The sequence below is a fragment of the Thunnus albacares genome, chromosome 15 (genome assembly GCF_914725855.1).
Source record: "Thunnus albacares chromosome 15, fThuAlb1.1, whole genome shotgun sequence".
NCBI classification, from domain to species: domain Eukaryota; kingdom Metazoa; phylum Chordata; class Actinopteri; order Scombriformes; family Scombridae; genus Thunnus; species Thunnus albacares.
The window spans coordinates 4,893,231-4,917,483 of record NC_058120.1 but is presented as its reverse complement, the minus strand read 5'-3'; the positions used below and the strand labels follow the sequence as shown (position 1 = coordinate 4,917,483).

Here is a 24,253-nt window from a genome sequence, read left to right as displayed (position 1 = left end):
TGTGTGACCACTGGTGGACTGTGTGGTTTTTTTTGTTTCACAAAGTGGAGACTCTTCTCTAGAGAAATGATCAGCTGATGACCTCATGTCAATTTAAAAATATTCAAGTTAAACTTGGATTCATATCATATCAGCATTTTAATCTGATCAGCTTCATAGTTCTGATCATCAAATCTGTCAGATTCATATAATAATCATCTCATTTTCAGGTTGTGAATATTAATTAGGCTGCTAATAAACCTGTTGTGTTTCTGCTTCTAAGCCAACAAGAGGTGGTTACACATCTTTGAGTATTTTAGCCTTTTTACTAGCAAATGTGGAAGGTAAACCTGATAAGATTGGATAAGGGATTTGGTAAATACAGTTGATTCTGGATTTGAATTTGATAAAATGCAGATGAATCTCGTCCCTAAACAGGACAGAAGTCTGATTGATTCCATCACACACAAATGATTATCCTAGCTAACCCGTGTGTAAAGTTTGAATTTTATATCTTTAATTTTAGCATCTGAATTTCACCAGTAAAATTTGAACAAATTCATATTTTGACTTTTTAACTAATTTTTAGATCTGAAAATGAAAAGTTGAGTCTGATCAACTTTAAACTATATTTTGAATATTGGGCACTTATCTTTTATCTGAAGAGCAAACAAACAAATAAAAAACAATACTTAATATCAAAATTTAGTATAATTTGACATTGCTGACTAGACTTTCAGAATTATCAAAGAGGGAATTCAAACCACATAACATCAAAGACATGAAATATTTCAGTGTTATAAATTCAGCAGTATTTCAATTTGAAACATCAAGTATTCAGTAGTAGTTAAGTTTCACTATTAGGTGATTCATTTCTTATAAGATTAAAATCCTTTTGGCCTTTATTTGCCTCCATAAGAGTGACAACATCATAGAGGAGTACAAGATTTAAATAGTGAAATGCAATAGTGAAACTGAGTAAAGCTTGAGCAAAAGTCATTGTCTTACTTGCTGGTGCAACTGTAAGCAGCTGTTATTCCTTAAAGGAGGCTCTTTGTGTGCCAGTGGTTTCTATAGAAGAAAAGGAGCCAACACATTTCTGTTAGCTTACTTTGAGAAACATACATTGTTATTCTCAAGTTTAAACACTAGGCGGCTGTATTTCAAATACAGTCACATACAGATGCTCTTAAATTAACTGTAGAAGTAGAAAGTGGACATGAAAAGACATACAAGACATTAAGACAGACACAGAGCCAGGCCCACTCATTACTGTAAAACTCATAACTGCCTCAACTCATTTTACTCCAGTGTCACTGATGTTTTTTTTTTTGTTTGTTTTTTTAAATATCTGGAAAACTGCTGTAATATAAAAGGAGGATATGATTATAAAATGGTTTGCCACTTAGATCTTAGATACAGATGCTTAACTGAGTTTTAATTCATTCCTTTGTCAATGAATGTTAAATGATCCATTATGCAAGACTACAAGGAATGACACTGTGAAGGAAAGACTAAATGAAACAAGAATAAATGTGAAACAAGACTAAATAGTGTATCATTGATATAAAACTCTTAGCTATGTAAAGTAATACTTTATGCTTTATCTTCAATAGCAAAAAAGGAAGAATGAAAAGATTAAGGTGTGTGAAGCACATGGATAATTTGTCAGTGATTATTTTACTAAAAACACTTCTCGTTGATAAAAAAAACACGAACATTCAGACTCACAATGACAATGAGACATCAGTCTGTTTTGATAATTCAACCACTTTGTAATCTTTACAGCCATTACAATTACAAGAAAGTGTTTAACCATCATACCTCTTTAAAGCACAGACAAAACCTCAATATATACTGTACTGTGTACTGTGTATACTTTTTGTTCATCTAATGGAGATCAGTTGAATGTAGCAATAATTTCACTTCTTGGAGTTGCTACCACTGTAAAAACTATATGTCCAATCAAGCCTCGTCTCACAACTCCCCCTCAATGTTTGGAAAGACAAGCAATGCTCCACACTGTAGACTAAGCATGCACAATATGCTGTGGCTAAATACACAAATAAATCACTAAGCTGCTAGAATGCTATGGTTAGCTATATTCTACAACTTGCCGGCTTGCCGTTCCTGGAGGCCCTTACCATATGAGGGAGCTGGACATTAGCTAAACTGTTAATCAGTGACTGGCTGAGGTTGGCCAGCTCATGCAGGAGAGATTCATTTTGCTGTTCAATCACCTTGTTTTCCTCCTCTATGGACTTCAGGTTGGACTCCATTGTTGTGATCTGAGGAGAGCAGGCGAGGAGGACAGGGTATTTACAGTACAGCTTTGTACTTACAGGCAGGTACATACCACTGCTGAGTCAGACATGCATAAACACAGACCAATGAATGTAGCAGACAAGAAGCAGCTTACCTGTGTTCTGAGTTTGATCATGTCTGCTTCCACTTGTGAATTTGATTCACTTAAATCTTTGATTTCTTCATCCAGCTGTTTGATCTCCTCTTCATGCTCCAGTCCTACAGAGGAAGAACTAACACGTTACTGCAAGGCCTCAGTTATAAATTAGATTAACAGCCTTTATGTTCGACTGGAGTAATTAAAAATGACATAATAAAAATCCGTAGCTAACTAAGAATTTCGGTGGACATTGTGAGTCACTGTCTTCACCTCTACAATAGAACTGAGGCAGGTCATTTTAGCTGATTAAGACTCAACAATCCCACAGACAAATTACATTATGATCCTGTCACGTCCCTTTATGAACCGCAGAAATTCACTGCAGTCCAGGGTGAAGTGTTAGTAAAACAGATGGAGCGCACAACCACAAACTAGCTCAAATATTCCACGTTTGATTACTGCCGACTACACCCAGCCCTGTTCCTCTAGATTGGAGCCACTCTTCTCATTATTTACACCATACCCCTGAAAGGCAGTTTATTTCCAATTTAGGCCTTTACTCAGACGCTGATCGCTACACACACACCCTCCTGATTGGCTTATTATCTGAAATTGGAACTCTGTTCAGTAAATCATTCCACATCCATGTTACTGATTGGCTGTATTGTGTGGGTGAGTGGTGGTTGTAGTTACCGTTGCTGGCACGTTGCTGCTTTATTGTTAGCATTTCCACTCCGGAGAGCCTGGCTTTCCTCATGGCCGAGGTGGCGCGTGGACACCCCGACAGACTGGAGAAAGCAACGAGAAGTATGTCTCAGTATATTCTGGTTTACACGCACGCACGCACGCACACACACACACACAAGGAGCCAACATGGTCCACAAACATGCAGTGTTTCATTTAAAGCAATGTTAAGAAACATTCCATCATTGTCAGGGGTAAAGGGGTACTCCTGGATTTAACACTATGCTTAAATGAAGTTGGCGGACACACAAGAGAGAGATTAAAACATTGATGCAGCAGAGGTCGAGATATCCTGACTTTTAGTCCCCAGTATGGTTCAAAAACACTGGATCCTACTGATCCCATAAAACAACCAATAGCACAATTTTGCTGGACCTTCCCAGACTGGTAAAATACCATATACAGTACTCCATGTCCCATATGTACCCCCATGTTTACTCATACTCTTCTGCAATGTATAAAATTGATGGAATACCACTTATAAGCTAAAATGCATCATGAACCACTGCTCTCCATCTTCTCTTGTAAGTTCCAAAATAGGATCAATAAATCTGTATTTTTGAATTTATCTATCCTTGTTATTGAAAGATAGAATAAGAAGGTAGAAGAAGAACATATAAAACCTGCATGCTTCTTCTGGCTGTTAGAGTAGTTATTTAGTACTACAGCCAGGTTCTGGAGACCCACCTCCGATGTGTGAGGAAGCTGCCGCTGACGTGACCCGAGCCGTCGCAGCCCGGTGTGGGGCAGGACATGCCCTCCGTCTTGCCAGACTTCCACGTGAACTGGATGCCATTTAGGTAGCCGTCCTTTTGTCTCTTGGCAGCTATGGGGCATCCTGATGCACTTCTGTGCGACGCATACTTCCCTGTCACGTGTCCCTGACCATCACAACCTGGGACTGGACACCTGGAGGGGAAGGAGTTAAATATGCTCAGAGGAGACTCATTTAACAGTTAGATTGATTTTCAGTGTTTCACTCACATACTCATTCATTCATTCAACTGCTACCTTCATTTGCTTACATACAGTATTCAAAGGTGATCATCTTTGTCATCATTTTTTACATCACAGTGACCTGCTGAGTCTCATCTCCTGGCTCTCTGGCGTATACTACAGTCTGTTTGCCTCTTGAGTACCAAAACACTATATACTGTACGTGCAAACTTCATTTTTCTGTTTCCCGCTATCTCTTCTGCTTTGATATAAACAAAGATACGATCATCTTATTTATTCACTGTCCCAGTGGCAGGCTTATCACTGTTTTGGAATGCTGACAGTGCATCAACACCAGTGCTAATCAGATGCAATGAGGCAGTAAATTATTCCAAATGTCACACCTTGCAAAATGGATTATGGCTAAAGCTAGTTTCACCCGTGAAAGTATCAGTTCTGTCTGCAAATAGCAGCTACCTGGGTTTAGTTCAACGTCACGCCTTTTGACTGCAAAAAGATACGGCGATGTTTGGACATATGTCTGAGTATTATGTTGTTTGTCACACATGCTTTTAAATTATTTTTGCAGTAAAACTAAGATAAAGCTGACGGTAAAAACAGGTGTTTTGAGTATAAAATTTTCTTTTATGATCTGGGATCTAATACATATTGAATTTCTTCTGTTCTCTTAAATTCTACATGTCCATCTAAATAAAGCCACTATGTGTAGATATCTGAGTCCCTTAGTTGGGGCCACTTTTGATATTACCGCTGAGGAACACCAAATTCAATTTAAAGTTAATCAAAGTAATAGTTTGCTTCCTTGTCAAGGCTGACATCCCTTTACAGCCTTTCCCCAGTACCTTTAGACCTTCTAATGTTGCCAATGTTGCATTACAACTGATTATCAGTTGACACAGTAAACTGGTTGTAATGAAGTTCTCTCAACCTCACAGTCTACATTTTTTCAATCTCTCTATCCACTGGACTATTTAGAACAAAGGCTTCCACTTTTCTCAGCATGGGATTTAAACTAATGAAAGCATGCCTGCACTCTTTTATTCTCTACAGATCTGTGAATACTTTGGCTCATGACTCATTTAGGTGTAAGAAACACTGCTCTACGAATGTCTTTAAATTCTGTCTAGCCTCCCATGACTGCACCTTTCCTTATCCTCTGAAGGGAACTTCGAATGCCAGTTAAAGCCATAAATGTTTATCTGCTTGTATCAGATATCTGCTCACGACACCTCATCAGTGACCTGGGAGCCAGACTGGTAAAGCCTGGCAGCAAACGAGTCCAGCAACCAACATCTGAAAACACACTTTGATGTATAAAATCAGAAGTTACTCTTTAAATCAGATGAATGTGCTTCTTTCTGATGAATTCTTTGGATTTAATTTTTAATTATAGTCACATGTCTTGCTGTAAAGTCATGATACTGTCTATTTTCTCAGAGTGATCTCTTAAAGTTCCTTCCAAAGCTCAAATGTTGAATAAAATTAGTGTCAGATATATTTCAACATCAGCTAGTCATACTGACAGGGATTCCTGTGGCAAACTATCCTCAGAATCCAACAGTGACAAGATCGAGAATGGCCAGAGTGTGTTGTTTGTGCTCTGCACCACCAGAGAAATCAATGCAGCTGCAGGGCTGAGGCCAGAGAAGCCCATTGTGGGATTTAAGTGGAGTCCAATCAATCTCTCTCTCTCCCTCTCTGCTTGCCTCTATGTCTTCTCTTACCTGTGTGTCTGCAGGAGTTCACCAGAGACTGCAGAATCTTCCCTCACTAAACTGCTACAACCTTGCACTTCTGAAGTTTCTCCTGCACTTTTAGATTTGGGTTGAAACTTTACACTCATAGCACATTTGTCTTGTCAGAGATAATTCTGATTTATCCCTGCCTGCATCAGTGCACATCAAAAAGCAATATACTGATAGACAATGTTTGTTCTCATTCACACAGCTTCTTTATGTCATTTTAAAACATTCACCAGGAAATGTTATATCACACAGCACTAGTCAAAAGTTTGGACACACCTTCCCATTCACTTGAATGAGAAAGTGTGTCCAAACTTTTGACTGGTGCTGTATGTCATGTTTTATAATTCACACAGCAAATGTAAAGTAAGGAGTGAGCAGAGAGCAACGTTAGTAGCGGGAGGTGAGTTTTAAAGTGACACAGAAGACTGATGATCAGTGTCTGTACTGTACCTGATAGGCTCCTGGTCCTCCTTGTTCTCTTTACTGTGGATGATCTTTATCCCACTTTTCCTGGCCCGCGGACACCCTGAGAGACTGCAGATAAATGACAGTGTTACAAAGTTGAAGCATACAGTACGTGTGTGTGCCTGTGTGTGTGTGTGTGTGTGTGTGTGTGTGTGTGTGTGTGAGGGAGAGAGAGAGAGAGAGAGACAGAGGAAGAAAAGTAGAAGCAAGGAAAGAACCTCAGGACAGTACCAGTCAAAAGTTTGGTGAAGAATGTGTGTTGTACCTTCTGTGAGAGGCGTAGTTGCCAGTGATATGTCCCGAACCATCGCACCCTGGTGTCGGGCACCTGGGGCAGAAAACACAAAAAGGGCTCAGGGCCTGTAGCAAAAGTGCAGTATCCAATTGCCAATATAAAGTATCTGAGTAGACCACATTCATTTTAATTGTCCAATTCATTTTTATTTATTTCTTCACTTCTAAGACTTTAGATGAGGCTCTTCGCTGAGGTTGAGTAAATCTATTAATTGAAAATGCTAATTTATTTATATATTTATAAATTATATTTGCACAACTATAACAGGCAACTCTGTTAGCTAGCAGCGTTGCCACCAGGAAGATGTGCTGTACATTAGCTGCCTGTTCACTGTCAGATGAATACAAAAAAGTTGGCTGAAGCTTTAAAGACACCCTCAAAGTTAGATTTTGAGATTTCCAGGAGATCTTGAGTGTTGGTTTCAACCTGCAATAACTGATTGTTTTGCCACATGGGGTAAACAATCTCTGAATACAACGCTGACATATTAGCACCTTTTAACTTTTAATGGGGAAGGAATTAGAATACATTTGCTGTTGCTAATTATACATCCAGCAGATACGGAACAACATTAGCACTTGAATTGTTTCTTCTGGTCAGTTGTTTCTGACCACCCAATCAGTCTAGTATTCACTCTCCTTGTAGCTCTGTTTTTATCTCCACCAACTCCTGGTCCACTATTTTTACCAGCAAGTCGATAATTTTCTCTATCAGCTGTTTGGTGCTGGGCAGGTAGTGCACAGTTTTTAAAGCTTTTATACTTCCTGCGTCTGGAAATGCCACTTTTGATAGTGCTGAGAGTGAACCAAAGCAGTAAAGTTGCGAGCCAGCAAACCAAAACAATAAGTTCAAATCTGTTGAAATGCTCCGTAGAGCTGAGAGATACCACAGAGATAATTCTTTGCCACCATTAGGAACCCCTTTCTCATACAAGTAGTAAATTGCTGTTGATTGTAGCTGCTTTAAGGGGTCTAAGACTCCCTGACCCCCTTTTATTTTGCAAAGTGGTTATAATTAAATTGTTTTCCTCAAAAAGTGGTGAAATAAGACTTAGATTACCACTGTGTACTTGTTTGTACTAACACTATTAACACTGACCTAACCCTCTGCAGAATGAACAAGACATACAAATCAGACATATATCAGTGAGTCATCTCATGCCTTACTTGAGCTCTTGCGCGTTGTTGGCCAGCATACTTCGAATGCTTTTATCAGCTAAAGGACAACCTGAGAGACTGAAAAATACACCAGTAGAACATTAGTAACACCAAAATGGTAAGACACCCCAACCACTGTAACACAATAACACAAAGCAGATTCTCAGCCTGCAGTCATATCTACAACACACACGCAAACACGCACACACAGACACACACACATACACACACATGCATACAAAAAACATCAACTAAGAAATGCAAAAAGCCATGATGCAAGTGCAGGGAGTTGATTAAAAAAAGTTAACCCTCTGAGTATTTGTATTCATATGTAACTGCAAGGAAGACTTGTTTTCATGCACGGTCTGCTCTGCACTCGATTCAGAATGCACCGAGTGAATAAAAAATAGTAAATTAACATATGGCGTTGTTTTCAAAGACATGGCTGAACTGAGTGGGAATCATGAACTTGTTCAAGTAGAAATCTGATGTACATGAGGCCATGTCAGCCTCCCAGACTGGTGTCATTTAGTCCTCGCAGACTCAGCTCACACCGCAACGCTCAGCCGTTCTGTTTAAGTCTTTTTGCTCTGAATGGTAAATGCTTAGTCTGCATTGCACTGTGGGAAGAGCCTGCAGGACTGAATAACATCAGCTAAGAAGGTTTCATACACAGCCCATTGAGAAATAATTTAATCCCAGGGTTTAGCATCTATTCAATCTTCAATGAATTGAACCTTTCTTAAAATTCGATGATACCCTTGTTTCAGGATGTCAATTCGCCAATAGTCAAAGGGCTAACAAATAAGAGAGAGAGACATTCTGCCTACAGATGTTTGACAGTATAGTTGAGGTAAGCTGAAAACAATAAAGAGAAATAGACTTAGAATCCACCAGGAGAAAAGGAAGTCACACCTTCGATGTGAGGCGAAATTGCTCGTCAAGTGACCACTTCCATCACACCCCGGTGTGGGACATCTGCCACCGGAAAAATAGACAGATTTATAAGCCCAAAGGGAAGGAGAAGAGAATGTGAAAATTACAGAAAAGGGGGTTGTTTCTGATTTTTGTTGGTTTTCATTGTTTCCAGTTTAGCTTCACTGTCTGTGATTAATATTGTGGTTGTGAACTTGGTTCTTGAGATCAGCTTCTCTTGATATGACATGATACTTGTGCTGTGTCTTATATAGATAAAGCATCAAAAGAGGGAAACTACAGTGAAGTAGAAGCTACATTGCTAGCTCTAAGATCAGTGCGGACAAATGAATAGAAAGCTATTAAATAAAATCATATAGCAAGCCACTGCCAACAGCACAGGATGGGTGAGGGAGAGAGAGAGAGAGAGGTGCTTCTCTGAGGTTTACTGGAGCAAACAAGGAAGATGTTAATCAAAAGAAAGAAGTCTGATGAGGAGGGGGGGAGCAGAGCTTGAGTGGGGAGAAGCAGGTGGGGTCAAGTGGATAGAAGGAACACTGGGACATTGGAGGAGAGTGGGGGGGTGGGGAGGGGGGGTTGTCTTACGTTATCAGGTCCTTCTTACTCTCCTTGCACTGGACATACTTGGGCTTGGGACTGGACATGTTAACATCGGTGGAGTAGGAGCGGTCCTCCAGCAAGTCATGGAAGGGATCCAGGTCATCCGGCTGAGATCAGGCAGGAATAGAGAGGAAGAGGAGAGGAGGGACAGGGGAAGAGAGAGAGAGTCAGATGAAGAGAGGTTTTGGTTTCTCACGCTATTATTACACATATTAAAGCATAGTGATCACACATGCTATACAACACATAGGAGCATCTTATTTATCAGTACATCATGGAAACTCTTATCATAGAGAGTTTGTAATGAACGCTCATTTTCCTCTGCCTTCTTCTTTCTCTGTCTTTTCCACACACACACACAGGTACACACACCACATGCGCACCTGTCACACCACAGAGTCTTGTCAATTTGAATGCTAATGGTTGAGCCTGTGTGACTACTGAGCCTCACCTGTCAGTCTAAGAGAGCTAGAGAATGGCATCCCAGGGAGGAAATAATGACTCAGTGCCAAATGAACAGTGTGTGTGCCTGTGAGTGTTTGTTTGTGGGCTCACTCATGGGTATGTACATGTTCATTCTTGTGCCTCATTTCATGTGTATTGCATATCTCTCGCTGTAAATTCAACACAGTGCAGAACAATTGAGGGAGTTGGCTGGTTGGTACTTATAATTCACCAGTCAGCCATTAGATGGCACTGCGGTGTAGCGTCGGGCCGCTGCTGGCTGTGTAGTGGGGCTGTGCTTTGTCTGCAGTGCATGCAGCCAGGGCACGACGGCTGTTGATGCAAATCCTCTTTCCTCTCTTCCGTGCCCGCAGTGTATGTACAGTAATGCCCATAAAGAGACAGGTCCAGATACGGCCCAAATTATCCAGCGCTCAAGCTGTCTCTTAGTGTGTGATGCTGGGTCAGCCAGCAAGCTTCTCCAATTAAAGAGAGCGCAGGCTGAGAGGCAGACAGGAAGGAGAACGACACATACATACAGAGACGCAGAGCAAAAAGTAGGCTAGGGATGGAACTCGCAAATACGCGCAGACACACTCCCAATGAGACATGGGCACACACACTGATATGAATATGCACAAGCTCTCACCCACACACCAACAGAGGCGCATGTACTGCTCATGCATGCGCCTGTGCACACCGACAGGCGCACCCAGCAGTGGTGCATTGATTTCCAGCAGTTCTTTGATGAGATGAGCTATTCCGATTCCCTCCCAAGGTGCTACTTTGCATAATTCATTTTGGAGAAGAGCAAAATGTAAAAACAGAAAGCCAGCATGCGGGGAGCATGATACAAACAGAGCAGAAACCTCTGTGCGTGGCAATGCTGACATCAATTAACATGCAGATTCATTAGGTTTCCCTCAAAAATTCCTAATATGACTTTCTAATGATTCCAAATATAACAGTGAGTCAGACAGGAGGTAAGAAACCTAGAAGACAGTCAGACAGCAATGCAAATGTTTGACTAGGAGACACTGAGTTGAATCAATGGCTGAGCTGAATCAATCAGTGGGGGTGGGGGCATGGGGGGGGGAGACACATGAAACAGACGGTCAAAGTGAAGTATGCCAACTGTATGGTCTCTAATCTCCAAACCCATAAACTTTATGCTTTACAATTCTAATTATTTATATCTTGAGCCTCATATTGTTGGGTCCACCTTACAGTTGATATAGAACAAGTGAAGGAAAAGGAGGAGGGTAGCTTTATAGGTTTAGCAAATTAAAAATGAAATATTTGTCAGTATCAGTAAGGAGAAACAAAAGAAGTAGACAAAATGAAGCAGTCTGCTTCATTAATAGCACGATTTTACCCACCTTTCTGAGGTGTCTCTACTTTTACAGGCTGCTTCTTCTATATTTCAAAGATACTGAATGTTTTAATTAAGGAAGTGATCTAACCCTTCTTCCCAAAAAAAAATGGTAGATAATTAACTGGCCACAACCAGCCAGTAATGGTCAAGTGAATTTCCGCATCTACATTACTTAACTACCAAACACTGTTCTTGTTTTCCCCTTTTTACCTCTTTCTCGTCCTCATCTATGTGTTTGATCTTGGTGTAGTCTACAGGCAGGTCCCAGCAGTCGGCGGCATCCCCCATGCCGTAGCAGCGGGAGCCCAGCAGGGCGGCTTGCCTCTGGGGGGACATGGGCTCTAGAGGTGTGAGCACCGAGTCCCCTCCACCGCCGCTGCACAGACGCTTGCTCATACTCAGGTCCAATGTACCGTTCTCATCCACATCTAGGCTGGGACTCTGGAAAATGTATGTGGATGTGTTTTTTTGTGCGTGTGTTCGTGTGTGGGGTTAAAGTCAGGTCAGTGTGTGTGGATGGAGATGAGTGTGAGCGTGTTGAGTTGTGAGTTTTCAGTCAGATGATTATGGGGAGCAAAAGGAAGCACAGAACATAAGGATGCAGGGATGGAGAGAAAGGGATAAAAGAGAGAGAGTTTCTGATTAAATAGCAGTCAAACATATTCATATTCTAGGATCAGAGCTGGGCAAAACAGTAGCTGAATACATCGTGAATACTAAAGAAGTACATGAAAAGCGCTTGAGTTTTTCTGTTCCTCCAGTGATGTGCTCACTTTTGAACTTTTTAGATGTCTGGAAAGATGGATCAAGAACACCTGCAGTTCAAATATCTGCAACAATATTCCAATTTATTTTTTGCCCAGGTCTGTCTAGGATGACACAGTAGACACTTGCAGTGTACAGTAACAATGTAGTGTTACACTTATAAGAGGGTCAAAAAAAGAAGAGGTCATCAGTGCTCAAGGACGAGTGCATCCCTCTGTGAACCCCTCCTTTTCTCTGTCTCTCTCTTTCCTTCCATCCCACTATGGTGTGTCCTGCGTTCTGTGCAGTCAGAAGGGTGTGTGTGCATGACTTTGTGTTGTGTGTGTGTGTGTGTGTGTGTGTGAGCCTAATGTGAGTGGACATCACAGGGGGCAGGGGCTGAGGGTTAGGGGTGGGGTTGAGAGCAGTGATGAGCAGCAGTGGCTGGAACTAGACCGCTGCAAACCCAAAAATAGCGGCACAACTATACTGTGTTCTGAAACTAAGTGGGCCACATCCAACAGCTGATACAAGCATTCACTATATATCTATAAGCAGTTTAATCTACATCTGGTACACATATACTGCTCCCTAAAGGATTATGCTTTAAGAGGCATGTGTTTTTGTCCTTGTTCTCATTAATATCCCTCTCTCTCTCTGACTCCCTCTTCTCATCTCCTCCTCATCCTCCTCGACACTCCCTTTGCTCCCTTCATGAGCAGGAAAGCCCGCCCTAATGCTGATTCCAGCCGACAGTGTCCCTAGGGGTGGATTCTCCTGGTGTCTGAAGCCAAAACCTCTGTGACGCACACTGACTCAAATGCATGGGGTGATGGATTTGGGACTGGGCATGAATACTGCAAGAACTGTGACTGAACCAAGGACTTGAAAACAGCAGAAAAAAGTGTGTGGGATAAAATAGTACCGCTGCTATGTCATTAGTCTGTGGGGAAAAATATCTCACTATGAATAATAAAACACACTATAAAAGAGTTGGGCGTGATGCAAGACAGACAAACATGGAGATGATGGGGTGCTAAACACAAAGACTGACATTATTCCATGATGTAGGTGTCTGCCTCCGTCAAACACACACTCACTATTAAAACTCTACTATAAAAATTAATTTGTAGTTTGACTGGATGCTTGAAAGAAGGAGAAGGAGGAGAAAGAGAGTAAAGGAATGGAAACAGTATATATAAGATAAAGGTCAAGTTACAGAATTCCATAGGTCTAACCATGTGTTGCTATGACTTGTTTTGTCTTCATGAATATGCTCAGCGGACCGCCCCCCCCCCCCTCCTTGTCAGCCGTTGTATTGCATGTCACCGACCAATTAATGTGACCCACCCCATCATATCAAATTAATGGGGATGATATGTGAGGATGTGCCCCACCTCCTTCACTACAGACCACCCCCTTCTCGCTCTGACCTGCCGGTAACCCCTGACCTCAGTTGCCATGGCAATGCTGCGAGGAAGAGGGCCAGAGCGTGAGAGGTCACTTGCTAATTCTCGCCACATTACTTCTGCCTACCTATTCCAGGTCTTAAAATAAAACCAGCATCATCTCCTGCCCTCCTCTGTGGCCTTTTCTATCTCATGTCTCACTCTGTCGTGTCTTTCTTCTCCTCCTGCTCGCCGCTTCCTCCCTTCTCTTCATGTATTCTATAAAAGGGCAGCTTGTGCAATTTTTCCAACTAAACAAATATTTCATGGGTGCTTGTTTATGTCTCTGTGTGCAGTTTGATGATATGCTGACCAATGAGATTATTTTATTATAACACATATGGGATCTGTAGCTGCTCTGCTCATGAAAATACACCCTTTCTATAGCTGAGGTTTTAAACTGTGCTTGTTAGCTTACTGTCAAAAATGTTCCTCAGCATTTTTAAAGTACTGTACACACAAACATCTGGGTTTTGTGATCAAAACATCTCTTGTTCTGCCTTATCTCTGTCTATAAAGGCAAAATGCCCCCAGAAACAAGTCTTAAAAAACACACTCCGATCTGCTGATGAGGACCGTGTGATTCGGTTGAAAGCTCCAGAACACCTACAGTACTACATTTACCTTGAGGGGAGATCTTCAGACCTGTATGGTGTGATATGTTTGAAGTGGTTTGCATTTATGTGAAGTACTATAGTACGCATGGTTTGCAGTGAAAGGGTTTAATTTATGTGAAAACACAGGTATAGTCCTTTAAGGGTGTGTTCACCTCCATTTGAGTGGAGCTACTTAACATCTATAGACATCCAGTAACTGAGCTTATCTAAACTAATCGAACTGTTCAACATACCTTGCACTCAGACATAACTTTGGTAAGTAGGAAAATAGTACAATTCTTTAAAAAAAAATGTATTTCTCATTCATGTCAGCTTTTCACCTTAACTCTGCCTATCAAAGCAGAATAATCTCACACAGACAGTGTGTTTCACTCGTTCAGTCAACCAAGCTACCAATAGACAGACTGAAAAAACAAGGAGGTGAGAACAGATGTGTGTGTGCGTGTGTGTTTCATTCAGACACAGAAAGGAACCGTGTGCCACGAGGTGAGGTGTAGAGATGAAAGAGGAAGAAGAGGGGAAAAAAAGCCCTCTGAAGTCTCCTGTCTTCCCATCCTGCCTTGAGAGCATCCTGCCCGTCTCGCCCCGGAGCAGGAGAAGGACAGACAATGAAATGAGGTAGGACCAGAGGAAGTCCTGACTGCTTCAGGCGTTTGTTCCCGCCAAGTTTATTCCGTTCCACTTTTCTTTGGGAGTACGTTGCTTTTGGCTTTTTTTTTTTTCCCTTTCCTCCTCCTTTCGTCTGCTTTCCCCTCATTTTCTTCAACTCTTCCCTCAGTAGCTTTCTCCTTTCCTGTATCTTCCTCTCCTGCACTGTAACGTTTAGAAACCTCCCACCAAAAAGGCTTTTCTTTGCTCTCTTTATTTTCATTTCTATCACCCCTGCTCTCATTCTCTGGCAGACTCCGCTGTCAACATTAGCATTAAGCCAGCATTAGCCCTCTGCTGTGCGCTCTCTTTCTGGCCCCCATTTTCCAGCTCAGCATCTCGGCGCAGATAATGCAGGAACACCGTCACCTTATCTTCTCAGAAATGACACACTGGGCTCACGCCGTGTCAAACGGCGCTTCGTCCTGCTCCTATCTGATCCCCAGACGGAAAATAAAAAACTGCCCTGCTGAGCCCTGAGTGTAAGACACAGCCCCAGATCTTTGATGGAATGTGTGTGTGCGAGTGTGTATATGTGTACATGTGGAGTGTACGACTGAAATCTCACTATCTTTGTCAGTTTTCACTGCCAGCATTATTATAATGAAGGAAGCACAGTGATAATCTTTCTGTGACTGCAGTAGGAGGCCAAAGGTGCAGTGAATATAGAGTCATGTGATACTGCAGTGTCAAATCAGGGTGTGTTAGTAACTTCCTCCCATTTGATAAAGCAGGAGCTGATCTCCTCCTGAACCAAACCAAAAACTAACCAAAATCTGTAGAATTTGGTAACGCCTGTAGATTTCATTTTATACTTTGGACATTCAGGTGACAATCTAAATGTATGATAAGACGTGGCAGTCATTCCAGTGTGCGTCCTCTCCCTTCCTACCTGCGAGCACAGGTCCTGGGGCTTCCCCCCCATGCCATGGGGCATTTCCCGGCAGCGCGTGGACAGGTTGAGGATGGCCGTGGCCGCCATGTGGGCAGCTTCCATATCGTGACTGTAGTCAAAGCTGCTCTTGCTGCAAGTGCTGCTAGCGCTGCTACCTCCGCCCCCACCGCCTCCTCCGGCGCCCCCTCCTCCACCTCCACAGCTCAGGCTGCTGCTGCTACTGCTGGGAGCGTAGGTGCTGGTAGTGCTGCTGGCCGAGCTGGAGTTCTTGCAGTAGCGTTTGGCTGTGGGACGCATTGAAAAAAATCAGAATGAAAAATTCACTCAACATTAAAGGTGAATAAATTATGTTGATGTGGGTTTACTCATCAGTATATCCCTGATGAAGTGTGTGTGTTTTTATGTTTCTTTAAACTGAGACCCTGCAAACTTGTCACAAGCAGGATTTCTGAAAGACATCATTTAAGAACAAGATGGCCAAACTTTTCATGCATAAAAACATAGCTTAACATTATAACACGTTATAGATCTATTAAATTTGGAATTTTAATTGGTATTTTAATTTAATTATTATTTTAACTCTTATCCAAATTTAAAATGATTCACCACGCTAGAAAATTCCACAAACATTCTTGTGACTCTGTTTATGCTTGATGCCGCTTAAAAGAATCTTTTCTTGTGTGTGCACTGATGAGTAACATTAAAACAGTAAATTCAGAATGGGAGAAATGAAAAAAGATGTTATTGGAATGTCTGATCAAAAGAAACATGATTAATTTTATCTTGCTGAAAAATAGTACCGTCATATCCTTTGGGGGAGGTGTCTCTTTGTCCATGAACTTTGGGTGCGATGGCCCGTTTCCCGTACACTTGGTGGTTGTTACTACCGTCAAAGGCGCTGTAGTCGAAGCTGGTCTTGGAGTACTTCTCCAGCTCCTTGGCCAGGTTGGAGCGGGGCGTGCTGGTGGAAACATTGTTCTTGTAACCATACTGTGGATAGTCCAGTTGTTTGACAAAGCACATAGGCCTGGAAAATAAATGACGAGGGGGTGGAAGTTGGACCGAGGCACTCAACATTGCCCAGGGGAAGGAGAGGGAACTTGGGGTTCGGTTAAAAAATGGGCAGATGCAGGGGAAGGGGCAGACTGTGAATGGCAACACTCCAGGATTAGAATGTGGAGGATGAAGCTGGCGGATGGAGGGGTGTTTTAGGGTGCAGGGCATCCCTTTTATATAGCATAGATATTTTCTTCCTCTTGCTTTAAAAGACATAACCCTGCTACAAATGTTTTTCATTCCTAGTCAATAAAAACAGACAAAATTGAATTTCTGCCTATCTTTTATTACACTTGCATACTATTGATATGCTTTTATCATATGCTATGCATTTATAACCCCAATCGAAAACCAGGAAGAGATGAAATGTAAAATCTCACACTGTTGATGTTCAGTTAGATATAAATAGAAAATGTACTATTACTTATGACTTTTCATCACGGCATTTTCATGACTATCAAACAAACTCTCATTCAAAAACCTCTAGCCTTCACTATGATAAATGAGGCCAATTTTGTTAAAATCTAATAAAGTGATTTGCCTTCAACAGTGAACACAGGAATGAACATGCAGTCTCTTGTAAGTATTCTCAGGGGACAAGAGAACATAAACATAAAACAAAAAGGGGAGGCTTAAAATCTCAACAGCTTTATGAAATGTAGAGGAAAAAATGAACAAAACATTCAAGCATGACTGAATAATAGTTCTTGACATGTAAAGTAAACACTCAGCTCCTTCCATATCATACTACGTACAGTACCAGTCAAAAGTTTGGACACACCTTCCCATTCCTTTGAATGAGAAAATGTATCCAAACCTTTGACTGGTACTGTACATCTCAGCACAAAAATCACATTTACAGTGAATTCGGTGAATGGACGATCAAGCTCCCGTCTTTACATCCAACATATTCTTGTGATAATGGACAATAGAAGTTGACAAAGGTTGGGGAACTACAAGAATCTACTGTAAGTTTTATGCTTTGCCATGGTTTGGCTGCCTCCTGTAGAGAAGTTATTACATGTGATGTGAATGAAAGTGAAGAGTGAATACTACCTTAAGACTCTGTCAGAGGCCTGGTTGGACTTGGGGCCGTCGCAGCTCTGGTGCTTCTCCTGGGCTTTGGCCAGCTTCTCGGCTGCAGCGATGGGACAACCTGACAGACTGAAATGAGAAGGCGGTGTAAGTGGCACATGTGCATGTGAGAAACATTTTGATAGGTGAAAATGTTACATTGAAAGCACATGCTGTAAAATGGTTGGCTTGTTAAGACTGCTTGTCAGCTAGTCTGGCAGGCTGAAAACAGCTAGTGCACATCTGTCTGTCAGCTAATCAATCCCTGCGTCTACCAGTTTGAAAATACCTGATCAGAAAGTCTCGCTTTAAAATGCAAAATCATTCATTTTCATCACGTTTAACAATTTAAATAACAACACAGTTGGCAACAGCTTGAATGTTCATGGTTGAGTGGAAAATAATCCTCAGAATAGATATTCCCATATGGACACGTGCATTTTTATGTGCATTCTGCAGCGTCTTGTTTCCTTCAAACAAGACGCACCTCACGCACATACACTTGGGATCTATGCCTGCAGTGTGTTCAAACAGAATTTAGTGCTGTAAAACATCCTCCTGACAACTAACTGACCAAATGTGACAAAAGTTCATGTTGTTATCCTTAACCCATATTATTCTCCATCCAGTCTGTCAACTGAAGTGTGTCGGGCCTCGCTGAAAAACGATCTTTGACAATAGCCTGAAGCCAATATAGAGTTGTGTTCATGAACACCTGCCATCGGACGTGCATAAATGTGTGCATGCTTGCGCGGGGATGTATGTATGTATCAGTTTGGGAAGTGTGTAGTATGGAGGTTTATAACAACTCTTTCTAGTAAAAGTGAAAGTTTATGGTGCGTGTCCATGTGTGTGCCTATTTTGCACTGCAGCCGTGTCACTGAGCACAGCATGGAGGCATTCTGGTCCTCCCAGGTCTGCACCTCTCCTTTCACCCTGGCTGAGTGGCAGAAAGGTGCTAATGGCTGCTGCTATGCCCGACTCCCTGAGCATCTGCTGCGGGTGACACTCCTCTTTCACTGTCACCTCGCCCCGTCTGACAGCACTGGCAAGAGCGCCCTGCTATTTCAGTTTCTCCCTCCAAACCTGCACCTGATAGATACCATTTTTCGCCAGGAGCTGATAAATGATTTATGCTGTGGAAGGTGTGAATTGCTGCATTCTAATCAGTCTCAGTCAAACTATGGGATTGTTAAGCAGCTGAACTACTTGAATTATTTCCATCTAGCCAACATTATAAGACAGTGCTTATCCACACACAAAAAATAATGTGTTGGAAAGACAAAAAAAATGGATTTAACAATAACTTAACAAAATATGACTTTAAAAAGAAATTGAAGATGAAAAAAATAATTCCAAGAACAACACCTCATAAATGTATGAACTGAAAAAAAAGTCCCACAGTGAAAAAAGGAGGACTGAACATGGACAGTGCCGGTTTCATACAGGCAGGCTGTCACTTACCTTCTGTGGGAGTTTCTGTTGCTATTGACATGGCCGCGTCCCGTGCAGCCAGGCGTAGGACACTTAAGAACATTCTCATACATAGCCACAACTTCACACAGACAGGAGATAGGAGTGAAAGACAGGGAAGGTTAGGAGCCCCTTACAATCACGCATGAGCTCTATTAGTGTGTGAGGAGCTTGGCATTATAAACATCATTAAGAAATGAGCCTGTGTGAACCTAAATGACCTCTTCTTCATTTTAATGAACACTAGTTTGAAAGGGCAGGCAAGGTTTCCCACCATATTGCTTCCACTTATCCAGCCCTTTCAAATTAGTATTCATGGAATAGGGACAGTCATGAATAAAAAGATGTCATTTAAGTTTAACAGGACAAAGCCAGCAAGACACAGAAATGGAAGGAAGTTTTGAGCATGCAGAGAGTGGAGCAACCAACAGCTCAATCAAGCAAAACAGAAGTCTTGGAATCAATGGAAGAAGCAGACAGATGGAATACAGCTCCTTGATAGAGTACGCTTTGTTATCATCGGTACGTTGTTAGGGTAGAGAGCGCAGTCTTCAATACCATTTACCATTAAAACAGTCCATAACTGTCTCACATCCCCTCGGCAACCAGCCAATTAGATTAATGATCTATGGATGTCCAAGAGGAACTGTTGGAGCACCGCAGGCGGGGGCGCGGGGAAGGGTCGTCTCAGCACCAGTGGCATGCAGGGCCAAACCCCACCGGCATCAGCTTCATCATTATCACCCCCTTAAACTTTAACCCCTCATCATCCTCCTTCCCTTACATACTAATTGGTGTTCAGTGCAGGTAATTGGACAAAGCCTGCCACCTCAACATGCCACAAGCCAATACATTATGCATATCCCAGTTTTGTCCTGCCCTCTGCAAAGAGACAGATAGGTAGAATGACTAGAAATTAAAGAACCAGGCTGATTCGGTGGGAACGTATCAAACTATACGGCTGGAAAAGGAATACATGGCAGCAAATAGGATGTGGTTCCGAATGTCTTGTATGTTACAAAGGTAAAATACTTTTAAAGACAAAAACAAAGACTCCTGTGTGAGGTGATTAAATATTGTAATATTTGACAGAAAAAAGAGCTACAATGAGCAAACAGGAATTGGAATTAATGAATTCGAGATATAATTTAATCGTCATTTTTCACATTTCCCAAGGAACAGCCTGGCTGCACTGTGTGATTTCCCAATTAAATGAAGCCACTGCATTAATAAAACATAGTCCATCCAGTACAGCAAATGTGTTAATAGGGGAGAGAGATTTGCCCATAGCTGAGTCTGCCCTGCAGGCAGTCACATGTGTGACATGTAGTCATCTTTACCTTTAAAGTGGTGAAGCAAGGAGTCTGTCTGCATGAGACTATTGACCACATATTGACGGAAACCCTGTGACTGGCTGCTCCATGGCTCCTAGACCCACTAATACCTCATGCCACCTATAGCAGGTCACTTTTTAACAGTGACAAGACTGTACTGTGTCTGTGTGTGTGTGTGTGTGTGTGTTTCACTCTAAAGTGCCCTTTTCAAGTCAGGGAATAAAGACTGAAGATGATGCCATAAAGATCAAGAAGAGAACTTTTTGTGATCCAAAGCATCCTGTGCAGTATTAGTGGTATCATTTCCACAAAAAGTCAGCCTGATCAACACAAGTGAGGAACAGGAGGAGAAACACAGACATCATATTCCAAAATCTCCAGTGACAATCAATTCAAGCTCATTCCAAATTCCATTTTGGGGCTCTTGATCCTGGTCAAGGTCAAGTGCTCTGAGTCATTTCACATTTCTGGGAGACAAGTACATCTAAGGTTAGGGACCTTTGTGTGAGTTGCGCTTCACAGAACAAGAGTCATCTGTGACACTGCTGGTCTTTACAAGCCTGGCTGTAATGGTAACTAATTTCTTTGCCATTATTAAAACCCTCTTTTATTTTGATTGTCTGGGTCATGGCAGATCATAACTTGATTTTCACGCTGAGGTTAATGAAACGTGTAAAGGGGCTTTTATTGAGAAGTTTGCACAAGGTGAATGAGACTAAATAGTCGGGGTGAAATCTCTAAAAGGAAAACTCACTATTCATTCAAGGCTAATGTTTATTGCCACTTCATTTGATCTGTGGCTTAGAGATATGATACTGCCTTTCTATTCAACAAAACTTAATTGAGCGAAGAATACAAATAAATGAATCAGGTTTATGGCATGGATGACTGAAGCAGGCGCAGTGTTATCAAGGTCTGTGAGCGTTTTCAAGTTTTGTGAAAAATGGAATGTTAAGACTCAATTAACATTAAAAAGCTACACAAATTAATGAAATACAAAAGCATGACATTTAACCTTTTCTCATCAGTCATACATGCAGTGTATAAACCACGCTGTGAATAAGGAAGTATGAATGAAACCAACAGCATTGGATGGGATAATCATACGCTAAACATGGTCAATCAATCTAGTGGAGGAGAAAGTCTCATGCAGTCAAGTAAATCACTGATTGACAGCTCTTGACCATCCCACCAATCGCTGCGTTGCCACTGTTTGCACATCACTAAGGCCTCATTTCCCACTTCATCACCACGGCACACTAGGCAGGCAATCAGCGAGCAAAACCATGGCCCCATGCAAAAGGTCACAAGAGAAGTGCAGCTGCAACCCGTCTGACCCCTCACTGTACCCCCTGCTGAAATATCAAACACAGTCCAACCACAACAGCAAGTACACAGCGCACAGGACGAGCCAGACACAGCAGCGATCACGGGAAACATGCGGATTGCTGAACATCAAAGAACATGAAGGCCGCAGGTTGGGTAAATAATGTTTGGCTGGTGTGCGACTAAAATGCTTACTTTCTGGTGGCACCCTGTCTTTGTGCGGACAGCCGGACAGGCTCCGATGGTGGGGGTACAAGCCCGTCACATGACCTGTGCCATCACAGCCCGGTGTCGGACACCGACTTTCTTTCTTGTCTGCACGTGAAGCATCTGTGGGAAGGAAGTCATATTGAGTTGATCACACACTCGCATGCTGCCAGATGTGGGACTAGCACAAACCTGAAAAACTAATGTGATGTTGATGAAGGCAGTTACTATGACAGCCACATAACGTCAGAGCTATAAGTTGCGACTAAGAAACAGTGTCTCCCAGATGTTATGTGAGTTACAAGGGAGTTAAAATGCCATAGGTGGATGACAGAAAGTATATGGTAAAGATAGGCAGATACTGTATTATGTTGAGAGCTGTGAACAGCTGCGTCAGGAAGGAACAGATGTTGAAGAACACAAGAGGAGAACTTTTGCTATTCAGGTTATATATAGGTCAGTCTATTCTGGATTTCCCAGACTTTTCAATAGCTGCTGCCAAGGTCATAATTACCACTGGGGATGGGGGGCTTTAAAAAATCATGTAATCTGTATTATTATTCACAGTCAATATTCTCCTGACAAGATGCTAGAATAGAACATCATATTAATTATTAGATGAGGCAGTACAGGACAGTGCTCTTTTTAAGGATGTACATGCACATACAATATAATTCTAAAATAAAGTATAAGATCTCTATCAATAAAACCTAAATGTGATTTAAAGTAGGGCTAGTATATGAATAATACAGCGATTTACATAGCATTTCTGCTTCTTAAATGTGTTCATTTGGAGAGCATGATAACCAATGTCATGATAATGTGTTATTTTCCAGATTGATATTAAAATGTAAAATGCATTGAAGAAGCTCTGACTTCATGTGCCCCCCGCCCCCTCAAATATGAAACCAAATCTACACCCTTGACTACTGCAACCACAAACATTTTGAAGTGGATTCTTTTGTATTTATAGGCCATTATTTATTGGAACGGAGTGAAGACAGACAAGGACAAAGATGCAATAATTGGCTTGTTGACAGATCTTTTAATCATGAAGTTTGTTTACTGTAATGAAATTGTGAACGTTTATGAAATATAACAACTCTCGTGTTAGTGACCCTCGACAAAAAGCCTTTCATCTTCCAGTTTAGATTCAATTAGGAATTTATCATTCTTCTCTTCATTAGAACCACTCATTCCTTCACATGACAGTTTGTTGAGCTGAGTGCTGCAAGGAGCGTCCAAAAAGCACACTCACACACACACACACACACAAACACCGGATGAGATTGTCTTTCCCTTCCCCAAACCTGCCTCTCCTGTTTCTTCCAAACCCAGATCAGATATGGTTACCACCAAAAAGCAGTGATGCCAAGCCGTGCCAATTGGCTTTGTTTCTCCAATGCAAGCTTCCACCTTTTAAAACACTTCGACTCTCACACAAGGTCAAGGATTCTTCTTACAGTCAAAATGCAATGGCTCTTGTCGAATGATTCAGTTTACATTACATTAACATAGTAACAAGGTATTATAAGCAATAAAAGCTTATAATACCTTTCTGTGGCATAGTTACAGGACGTGATTGACAAATCAGATTGTACAATCAATTGGAGCCATTTGAATGACAGAGACCTTTATCAGGATCAGTATTAAGAGAGTAGAGAGGGGATACTACAGAAAGACTGTACCACTGATTAGTTTCACAGGCTTTTATAACTCTGCAGCTCCACCTAAAGCTCTTACTGACAAACCAAAATAAACCCAGAGGTTGTGGAGTAAGAACAAGGAGAAGAATAAAGCGAAGAAGAGGGTTAGGAAAGGACAAAATTGAGAGGTGGCATGGAGCACACCTACTCATACATTTACAAGTGAGTCACCGAATGAAATCCCATGTCTCATTCATCAGAAAAAAAGCACCTCATTATCCTCTGTGGCTGTCATCTATCTATGTCGCGTTAAGGGCATATGAGTTTGGTACAATATTGCTATGTCATGTCTGGCCCTTCTGTCTGGCACCAGTGCAATAAAGACAGGGAAATTTCATGTTGATAAAGAACTTGGTCTGCATGTAAAATGTGGCTTCTTAATAATGGCTTCTTTTGGGGCACATTAATACATTGACTGTTTGTGTTTGAACAGTATGTTGGAAATAATTCTCAATCTGCACACGCACGAATGCACATACATACACGTACGTGATGCCTGTGCGTTCTGCCTGCCACGCTTCCATTGCAGAGAGTGGAGGCAGCCAAGTGGAAGGCATATTAGAAAGCAGGGGATATTGATTGTGGCTGGGGACGGTCTGCGCTTTGCATAGCAAATGGCCCCC

At 41.7% G+C, this 24,253-nt stretch overlaps 1 protein-coding gene across 2 annotated transcripts in view; it reads right to left on the bottom strand.

The window, feature by feature from the left end:
* myt1lb (myelin transcription factor 1-like, b) overlaps window positions 1–24,253 on the bottom strand; it is a 143,745-nt gene that overhangs the window by 2,366 nt on the left and 117,126 nt on the right. For both annotated transcript variants that reach the window (XM_044375586.1, XM_044375587.1), the window contains 16 exons: window positions 21,913–22,047; window positions 19,049–19,139; window positions 17,567–17,674; window positions 16,255–16,481; window positions 15,452–15,738; window positions 11,313–11,543; window positions 9,269–9,390; window positions 8,663–8,725; window positions 7,757–7,825; window positions 6,561–6,623; window positions 6,281–6,364; window positions 3,816–4,037; window positions 3,077–3,171; window positions 2,399–2,502; window positions 2,124–2,267; window positions 988–1,050 (listed from right to left, as the gene is read on the bottom strand). In XM_044375586.1, coding sequence (XP_044231521.1) covers window positions 988–1,050; window positions 2,124–2,267; window positions 2,399–2,502; window positions 3,077–3,171; window positions 3,816–4,037; window positions 6,281–6,364; window positions 6,561–6,623; window positions 7,757–7,825; window positions 8,663–8,725; window positions 9,269–9,390; window positions 11,313–11,543; window positions 15,452–15,738; window positions 16,255–16,481; window positions 17,567–17,674; window positions 19,049–19,139; window positions 21,913–22,047 — 2,108 coding nt within the window. The remainder of the gene's footprint in view (window positions 1–987; window positions 1,051–2,123; window positions 2,268–2,398; window positions 2,503–3,076; window positions 3,172–3,815; window positions 4,038–6,280; window positions 6,365–6,560; window positions 6,624–7,756; window positions 7,826–8,662; window positions 8,726–9,268; window positions 9,391–11,312; window positions 11,544–15,451; window positions 15,739–16,254; window positions 16,482–17,566; window positions 17,675–19,048; window positions 19,140–21,912; window positions 22,048–24,253) is intronic.